Source organism: Drosophila virilis, chromosome 2, assembly GCF_030788295.1.
Source record: "Drosophila virilis strain 15010-1051.87 chromosome 2, Dvir_AGI_RSII-ME, whole genome shotgun sequence".
NCBI classification, from domain to species: Eukaryota; Metazoa; Arthropoda; class Insecta; order Diptera; family Drosophilidae; genus Drosophila; species Drosophila virilis.
Window position 1 is genome coordinate 1,756,872 of NC_091544.1, and position 9,849 is coordinate 1,766,720.

General features: G+C 42.4%; 2 protein-coding genes across 3 annotated transcripts; both read right to left on the bottom strand.

Annotated features, from left to right (window-relative positions):
• Positions 1-395: 395 nt before the first annotated feature.
• Osi19 (DUF1676 domain-containing protein Osi19) lies at positions 396-2,095 on the bottom strand. Of its 2 annotated transcripts, none has more exons than XM_070207537.1 (4): positions 1,788-2,095; positions 1,476-1,722; positions 1,206-1,387; positions 396-802 (listed from the first exon to the last, which is right to left on the bottom strand). In XM_070207537.1, exons 1-4 carry the CDS (start codon positions 1,992-1,994, stop codon positions 665-667), a joined length of 774 nt encoding a protein of 257 aa, XP_070063638.1. In that variant the 5' UTR covers positions 1,995-2,095; the 3' UTR covers positions 396-664. The 2 variants fall into 2 exon arrangements, with proteins under 2 accessions (XP_070063638.1, XP_002058541.1); XM_002058505.3 differs by having other exon boundaries at positions 1,449-1,722.
• Positions 2,096-5,763: 3,668 nt separating this feature from the next.
• Positions 5,764-7,007, bottom strand: Osi18 (DUF1676 domain-containing protein Osi18). Its single transcript, XM_002058506.4, has 2 exons — positions 6,432-7,007; positions 5,764-6,367 (listed from the first exon to the last, which is right to left on the bottom strand). The coding sequence occupies exons 1-2, from the start codon at positions 6,898-6,900 to the stop codon at positions 5,907-5,909; spliced, it is 930 nt and encodes a 309-aa protein (XP_002058542.1). The 5' UTR covers positions 6,901-7,007; the 3' UTR covers positions 5,764-5,906.
• Positions 7,008-9,849: the final 2,842 nt, after the last annotated feature.

The following is a 9,849-nucleotide window of genomic DNA, read 5'->3' on the forward strand; positions in this document are numbered from 1 at the left end:
ATGAATCGAGCCAATCGCATTTGACTGGAATATTCAATTAGATGCGTTGCGCCAAAGAATTTCGAGCCCACTTAAATGTTGGCTAATTAGGATGACCCCAATGTGTTTGGCCCATACATAATTTAGGGCCCTGTGGAAATTCACTTGGGCCCGGCCCGGGCGACCTACTTAATTAAGGGGCAGCTGTGGGTACACTTGAAAAATAACTGCTTAAGAAAATTGCCATGAAATGAAGAATTTTCTTAATATCAAAAAATGTGCATTTAAAAATTTAATTTACTTGTATTAAGAAATAGGAATAAAAATAAATAATCTACTACTACTGACTATTTTTCCCAGTAGAAATTTTTTTTTTTTTTTAAAGAAGAAATGTTTTCTGAAATTAGAAAAATTACTTTGCTTCAATTTTTAAGGCATTTATTTAGCTGGCTTATTTTGTTTTGGTTTCTGTTTGTTTTTTGTTTCTTACTATTTGTGTTTTTCAATAAATAAATAAATAGTTATTATAAATAGGGTCTTAGGGATGCGGCGCAGCCTCGCGCTCAGTTTTCGCCAAATCAAGTCACAAAAACAAATGGGAAAATTTTTAACAAATTAACAACAATTTTCGTGGCCCGTTTTGTGGCTTCAGCTTTCGGCTTTTGGGGAATACGCTCGCCGGCCCCTAGGCATACGCCGGATAGGCCAGCTCCTGGGCCAAATGCTGCGGCTGCTCCATGACGGGCGCGGCGCCTCCAAAGTTGCGACCATCCCACGGCCCGTGGGCGGTGATGTGGGCGGTATGATGGTGATCATGGGCAATCTGTGGGCGGGGCAGAAGGGCAAGAAAATATGGCTTAGAAATATGTGCAGCTGCTTTGGCTAAAAGCTATAATTGTTGGCACATTTTTGGGTTTGGCTTTTAGTAGGTGCTTTTTTATTGTATAGGGGGTTGGAGTGTGTTGTTGTGATGGGGCGAGGGTTTTGGAGTCGGGTTTGATTACTTTGGACTTTGGACTCGACACTTACCCAGCGCACGCGCCCCTTTTAGGGTGGGGGGAAACTATACATACGTGCTATGTGAATGCAATTATTTAATGTAATTATTAGAATTTACCCGTCGCCCTCTCTTTCAACTCACAACTCCCTAACTCGCACTAATTACCACAGCCCGCGAATGCCTAAAAGACAATAGAGATGCGGTTTTAATAGCTGATTGGGCTTACCTTTTTGCACAATTGGAAAATGGCCAAACCAACCGAGACAATGAACGAGAAGAAGCCGAGCGCGAGCGCATTGAATGCCTTGATCTTCAGTATGCCAATGGCCATGGGTATGACGGTGATGGCCTTCAGCAGAATGAGCACCAGTATGGGCATGGCCAGCTTGCGTAGACGATGCTTCTTGCCTAATTGAAGAGTTCATGTTTATGTAAGGATTGCAATTAAGACACATTACAATAAACCCACCCTTCTTGAAGATGTTGCCCTTCTTACCCCTGGCTTCGATATCGGACGCATCATCAACGGCGTTGTTTAGCTGCAGGTTCAAGCTCAGCTCATCGTTGGCCAGATTGCGGGCCGAGACGGTGATCTTGGCATCGGCCACGGGCAGATTCATGCTCACATCGTGTCCACGCATATAGTTCTCAATGGCATCCAGGAAGCCGTCGCTGGTGCTGGCGCGTGCCTCGCTAATGGCGGCCACTTTTTGGCCATTGCTGCTCACCTCCAGATTGGCCAGCTGCAAGAGATTAAATCAGTTATAAAGAAAGTGTGAGAGAGGGAGAAGGGCAAGACCCGGCTCACCGTGTAGCTATCTTTGCTGAGCACATTGTCCACAAAGCGCATGGCGCGCTCTTTGATGCACGCCATCGAATCTTGGCCCGTAGCGCATTTGCTCTGCTCCTCGGCAATTAGGCGCTGCAGCTGCGGCGCAGCATTGGCGCCCTGCGCCTGATCGGCCGACAGGGCTGCCATAAGGCCAACAACAACCAGCAGGAGCAATTTGGCCATTTTGTTGTGTATTTGTTTGGTGGATTTGTGGTCTCGACTCGGCTGTGGCTCACACACACAACTCGCCTCAATGCTGGCACAATTGAGTTTAATAATCGTTTTTCTATTGTTCACGATTTTTATACTTGCCCAATGTTTTTTTTAAAGCGGCGCTGCGGCGATTCGACGACTCGACGCTCGGCTCTTGGGCTGGCTGTGGTCGTGCGCGCAAAAAAAAAAAAAGAAAAAAAAGAAAGAAACATGGCGGAAGAAGACATAAATGAAGCAGACACCGAAAGAGGCAGAGCGCCAACAGCAATAACAACAACAACAACAAGAATGCATTGTTGTAGCTGCCTCTGCCTCTGTCTTCGGCTCTGGCTCTGCCTGTGGCTCTGCTGCGGCTTTGTGGCAGCGCGTGTGCGTGCCTGGGCACCACGTGTCGTATACTTAATGCGCTTTTATTTCAAACGCGTGCCGGCGCTCTGTCTGCGTTTCATTTGGTTAACTTCGCTTTGTTATTAAATGCATTTTCCTTGCTGCTGCCATTTCATCAAACAAGGTCCGAGACGCCAAATTGTCGCTGCAGGAAATTGTAGAAAACTCGAAAAGAGCTGCTAATGCTATTAAGGGCGTCATTTAAGTTGACTTTTGTATGGTTAAATTAGTTTTTCAATTGCCCGTTTTAATGTCTCTAAAAAGGTCTGCAGAGTATGAGAGAGTGGGCCTGGTGAGTGGGGGGGGGGGGGGGGGGGGGGGGGGGAGAAAGAAGACTTCAGCAAATGGGTTAACCAACCTTGATAGAAGTCATTATTGATCAGCTTATTACTTTGTTGGCCTAGGTGATAGTTGATGTTCGATTAACAGACTAAAAATTTAATAAAGGAATAATATTTTCTTTTATTTCAAATTTAATGTTTATTTTATTAACGGTTATTGTTATTAATTGGGTTCGGGGTCTTCGGGCATAGCATAGTGTGAAACATCTTATGAGGTCGATATTTAAAAATCGAATATATTTTTCAAGAAAAGGCTATATTTATGAATGATATAATTGAAATGTTAAAATAAGAAAGAAGCCTCAAGGTTGATCTTGAGGTTAAAGGCTGTAAACTAACTCTGAGCGTAGTCCTTACTAAGGCTTTCTGGGATATATATAACAAATTCCTTGGAATATCTAAAAAAATGTAAAGTATTTGATAGCTGATGAAAAAACCACTCTATCTTAAAAGCATACAATATAATATGCACATAAATATATAGAAATATTGATGACAAAATTTATTAATAATCGAACAGCTTAATACGTGTTAAGCAAGCGATTTGCTGCTGAGAAAAGTAGCTTTGATGGAGTTTCAAACGATTTTTTTGGAGTTTATGATTGAAAGCATATTTAGCTTTTTTATAGCTAATCGATAGCTTTTCATAATATTTTCTAAAGTTCCTAATGCCAAGGGGAATTGTAGGAGTGTCATGAGTCATCATGTCATAAAGATGAATTCATAAGAAAAAAACCCTGAATCAGGAACTAATTTGCTTGGAGGCACCAACAGATATGCGGCATGCCTCACAAGTACCACATCGTGTGGCAAGCAGAAATATAGGCAACACTTTTGACAACCTGTAAGCAGCTCATAAGCCGTTCGGTGGTCGCTAAAAAACTATTCATAAAACAAATGCAACGCATATTTTATACGTCAAATTGTGCAAGCAGAAATTCACTTGGGCAATTAAAGCACAGAAAAAAATCATAATTAATAATTAAAGCTGAGTTAGCTCAGCGCCCAAATTGAGCAACAGCTCGGCGACATTGAGTCCATGCCAATGATATAGAAAGTGTTTTTCATTGCCCTAACGAAAGCGAAAGTGACAGCAGATGCCCCAAAGATACAGCACCTCCCCCCAAGCTGACCACAGCCCCAACATGCAAGAGACATGCGCTGAATTTCGATATATTTCGCGTTGCAACATGTAAATTATGAATTTCGTATATTGATTGCGCTGCCACGAAAATGGAATTGATATCAGAGCAATTCGCTGTTTTTTTTTTGTTTTATTTTTTATTTTAAACCCTTTTTTTGTGTGTTTGTTTGAAGCCAAAGTTTCACCACGCATTGGCGCTTGATTTGCAATTCCGAGCGCATTTTGGCAGCCACAGAAGCCCCCGACATTTGCCAATGAAATTGGAAAAGTTATTTTTTTTTCACATTTCAAATTGTTGCGTAGAAACGGACAAACGATGGCAGCCAAGTTAAATATCAATGAAGTGTTGGCCAGCCAGCGAAGCCATATACACTATATTGCATACTCTGCATACTCTTCTAGAGGGTACAACAGCTTAATGATTAAATGTGTGACATAGTTGGATCTTATCTACATTGTACTTTTGAATAGATAGTTATTGGTTCGAAAGCTTTACGATGTTCTTGGAATATGAACATATTCATATCTTAATCAGAACTGTTTTATATTTAATTATTCTTTATCTGGGCAATCGCATTAATATGGTCTGTTTTTTTCGGTTCTATGTTGATCTTTAGCCGAGCCGGCTTGAACACACAACTCTAATCCATAGTTTTTTACTCATAAGCCGAACTTTGAGCTAAGCCAATTGGCCCAAAAACAGCCAACCGAAACTTGCATATTTTTTCAGATATAAACAGTATATAAGGTTCGGTTTGGTTAAAACTAAAAACGTGTGAGGGTAACTCAGTTCAAAATATAAATAACTTGTATCCCAAATATTGCATGTATCCTGTGTGGTAAATGTTTATTTTGACAGACAGAGAGTGGGAGCGAAAGAGAGAGGAAGATAGAGGGAGAGAGAGAGAGCAAGCGAGAGCTATTAGCCCGCAACTTCCCTATAAAATATATATTTTAACAGCCTAAAAAATGTTCATTAAAAAAGACAATTAATGCAAAATTGAATCTAATTTATGTTTTTATGTAAATTGTCAAATGTAAAGTTTGAGCCTAAGTGGAAGAATGTGTAAAATCAAGTTCAAAACGCATCTAAAAGCAGGCAGTGGAACCAGCGACTTTCCTTTGCTGTGCTTGCAGCTCTGTGAAACACTTCTATGTGTGTAAGGGTATTTTAGCTTCGGCGTGGCCATTCTTTTTAGTTGCCTGTTGCTGTCATCGCTGCTGCTGTTGCTGTCTCCGCTGCGGTTGCTGCGGCGTCTGCTGTCGGCGCCAGCGCCATTTTGCATTGTTGCACGCAGCAGTTGTCGCTCTTGTCGCTGTTGTCGCTGTTGTCCACGCTGCAACTTTCCCAATTGCCACGTGTGGGTGCTTAAACAACTGGGAAGAGCATATAGAAAAATGTCAGAGGTAACGGGTGCCAAAAAAAGAAATGCAAACAAATTGAATCCCTGCCGCTTTCACGTTTCTGTGGCACGTTGCGTTGCAAATACTTTAATGCCACGACTCGTTGTTTCAACTTGTCCAAGCTGCCAGCTGCTAATAACCCCAGCTGGAGTCGGCTCAACAAGTCGTCATTTACGGCTAGGAGCTGTCCGCTTTTTGGTCAAAAGGTTAAGTGCGTTAAGGAGCCCGGCTAATGCCTGCATTAGCAAGTTAGGCCAAGTGCCCTAATTAAGAGCTTGTTACATTTCCTAATTACACTCGCTCGTGTTGCCCCGAGAAACTTTGCGTCCAATTCCCTTCAATTAGCCAAATGACTTTTACATAGTTTTTATTGCATAAATATTTGCCAGAGTTGCCCGACCTATCTGCAAAAGAAACATATTTGGTTTCATCCTCTTTCCTTTTATGGGTTTCCTCTTGTGGGTTTTCTTATGTTTTTTTTTTTTTTGTTTTGTACAATTCTCATAAATAATAAATAAATAAATAAATAATTAAAAACAATACGACTATGCACTACTTAAAATAGAGCCAAAATTAATAAAGTCGCAGCTTGTTTCGGTTCCGGATTCAACGCCTCTTTTGGCCCGCATAGGCCATGTCCTGTGCGTCTTGCGGCTCTTGGGCGGAACGTGCCCAGGCATGGGGATCCCAGGCGGGCGCCGGATGCTCCAAATGCTCAATATGCTCCACCGGCAGATCCACATGATGATCCAGATGATGGTCCAGGTGATGGTCCAAATGATGATCGAGATGATGTTCAATATGATGCGGCACAATATGCTCAATGTGATGCGGCACAACATGATCCACATGGTGCGGATAGTGCACTACCTCGTAGTTAACAATCTTGGGCTTGGCAATTTTAAATATGACCAGAGCGCCGGACAGTACCAGCGAGAGCAGACCCAGTGTCATCGCCTTCCAGGTCTTCAGGGCGATTAGGCCCAGAGCCAGCGGCATCAGCACGGTTGTCTTCAGCTTCAGGCCCAGCAGGAAGGGTAGCACCGCCTTGCGTATCATGCCGCGCCCTAAGTGGAGGCAGGAAGGGGTATTTAGCTAAAGCTGGGCTAAGATAAGATGGGCGCTACTCACCCTCATTGGCAGCTGCGAGCGGCACCAGGCCGCCCTGGGTCAGCGGATTATCCAGCAGAAAATCGGGCACCAGGGCGCGTGCCTCGGAGCTACGGAAATACTCGGGTGCCTGAATTCTCAGCGCATGGTTGGCCAAATAGTTGTCAATGCCATCGAACAGTTGCTGCTCAGTGCTGCGACCTGAGCTGCGTCTGCTCGGCTCCGTGTCGGATTCGGATAGACGTACCAGGGACAGACGCTCGGTCAGCCTCACCTCCGGCTGCTGCAGCGCTGCGTTGAACCATTGCAGCGCCTTGGGACGCACACACGATATGCTCAGATCCTTGAGACAGCCATGGTACATGTCCAGCGCCAGCTGCGTGGCCGACGGCTGCAGGGGCTGCGTCTGCGTTTGGGTAGGCGCGGCCAGGGTCGCGGTGGCGGCGGCCAGCGCCGTCAAAGCGCCAATTAGCCAATTGTAGCTCTGCATCCTTTTTGGTTAATGCCCTTTCACTGGCCAAATGGAAGTCGATCGAGTAGCGAAATCCAAGCTAGCTGCTCGCGCGCTGGCGACTCAATGGGTTATGCAAATGTGGCCCGGACAACGCTTGGTTTTTATACGTCGGTACTTTGTTAATTGAATTGCGTATGCGGCGAACGCGCTGCTCTTTGCCAGCTTTGCCATTGCCTTCCAGCTTTATTGGCCGTTGCGTTTTGTGTGTGCTTTTGTCAAAGTCATGGAAAGCGCAAGTTGTGTAGTTTCACCTGTTCGGTTGCCGCCAAAGGGCTGCGCTTTTGACCGGTTCTACGGACTCCTTATGGGTCTATTGGGTCAGCTGGGCTGCCTGGGCCTGCCTTATGGGCATGTCACAGTATCTGTCTCTTGGTCTCTCGTTCTGTCTGCCTGTCTTTGGCTTAATCGGACACTTCTAAGCATAATACATACACCATTTCCATGGCGCACATAATTGAAAGTTATTTTATGGCTTCTGCGCTTCGGGTTTGTCGTTAAATCAACTTCCCAATCCACAATGCGCGTGCCTGGCAACTCAATTAGAATGCGATACGACACGAATTGGTTGTGTGTATCTCCGTACACAATGCATTAGCCGAAGGCCACCTGTAAAGCCCACCAAATGCACTTGAAGGCGCGGCTTTTAAAACTTCTTCTTCTTCTAACTTATTGCGCTTACATAAGGCGGCCATATCTGACCTTTAACTAACTTGACAGAATACAAAATATTATTTTTACATTAAATATATAAATAAAACAGCCAAAAATCAACAGGGTAATAAGCCAAATAAAATTTATATTTCTTAAATTGTTATAAATATATTTGCAAACTATTATTTATTTTTCGTTTTTTCATTTATCAACTTATTTTTATTAATTTAAATTGTAAATTAATACTTATGATTGTTAATTTTTTGTTGCATATAATTGCTTTGCCAAGTCTCTTTTGGTTCAGATTTGGCTGTCATTTGAAGGCTCAATAGGTTAGCCATAAAAAAGGTGTTTGAAAAGCCGCGCTTTTATGTGCATGTCTTAATAATATTTTTTATGTTCAGCATGAAATCTGAATAAAAGTAGCTTTAGTAAAAAGGTACGCTTCCCTGCTCTGCGTTTTTTGCCATTCAGCCAGTCAGCCAGAAAAAACGGTTTTATATGTATAGATGCGCTTTAAATATGCTTAATCAGGTAAATAGAAGCTTTAAGTCAATTCCTTGTTTGTCCTTCACAAAGAAAACCAAAACCAGCCACCACTGGCAATGGCTCCTTAAACTCTGAGCTAAGGCAAAGCATTTAGATGTATCTTCTATTTATAGACTCAATAAGAATCGAATTTCTGATTTGCTTCCAGGTAAGGCACACCCACACAAGCAGTACATTTAATATGTTACATACATATATATTAAATGCTGAGCCGTAAAAATGACTTTAAGAACATTTCAAATTAAATTCTCCTAACTGACGGATAAGTGCTTTTTGCGCTGATGAGAGCACCTTTGAAGGGCATTCGCACGCAAACTAATAAAATGTGATCAAAAAGGTCGATGCCCACACTTAACTATTCTTTAATATCGTCTCAAGTGCAGGCGTTGATGCCTCAGCTGCGGCGAGGGTATTCGTAGGTCGAGACTACCCTAATATATGTTGAATGCACGATTTCTTTTGCTTGTTTGATTCTTCTACGAATTTGTTATGTGCGTTTCGTATAACGGAAATATAATCGTAGCCCCAAAAATTAAGCCAAGCCTATGTTGGGCTGGGTCTGCCAAGGGCGGAGGGGGCGCGGGTTTTGGCTATAAGCTGGAATGTGTCCAAATACTTTTACTGCTGTGTCATTTAATAAGCCAGTGTTTGGCAATTGGTGTTTTCATGTCAACGCAGTCGCATGAAAATATTTTCTTGTGCTTTTGTTTCCGGTTGGTTTTTGAATTTGTTTCCTTTTTCGGGCTCGAGAATTATGTTGCGAAAGTAAAAGCGTTGACATTTGCGTGTTAATTGCGACAAGAACTCATATATTCGTCGCATTCCGCTTGAGTTGTTTTCAGAGATCAAAGGCCAGGGCCAGAAATTTCAATAGCTTGGCTAATAAATATATTTATGCAAATGAATTCCCTTTAATTTGCACTGTTGCTGTTGCAACAATTGGCAGCACGCTGTTCTGGCTGCCCGTGACGTCTTGATTTATGCAAACGGAATTATTTTTATTACGTATACGCAACGTCAACGCTGCGTATGAGTGATTTCACAGCATGCCTAATTCTATGGAACCAGCCACGCTTAAGGGTCGCAGTCTGGGCTTGTGCGAAATACCAGCACATTAGATAAACTCAATTCATATGTGAAAAACATGAGAGGCTGCTAAGAGCACGACGCGCAATTACCCTGTAAATCAGCTGCGAACTTACCAATATATACATACCTAAAAGTCTTAAGAGGCCTTTTACTTTTGTTTATTATTTGAAAAGCTTATGGGCTTTTTATATCCTTCCTCGGCGTTTGTGTGCAGGGTATCAGACACAGCATGAATTTACAAACATGGTGTTGAAATAAGGTAGTTTGAGCTGCGAATGCAGGCAATTTAATTTATCAAGGCCTAAAATAAGCCAAAGCAATTCCGAGAACCTATAGCCTCGAGTGATGTGTGCCAAGAACCTGACTTAAGAGCAGTAGAATCTGTTTTTTCAATAATCCCAAGGCGGTTAGCCCATGCCTGTAAAAAGAAATATTTGCCGCAGACAAATTATGCTTGAGAATGACTCAATAACATTTTTCAAAGTAAAACAATTTTCTGAAACTGCAAATGGGTTTTCAAATAGAAGATTTCACATTGGTTTTTGTATGAAAATCCATGTTAATAATGGTAATAATACATTGTATTTGTTTTTATTTGAATTTCTTATTTGTAAATAATTTTGCTAGCGACCATTT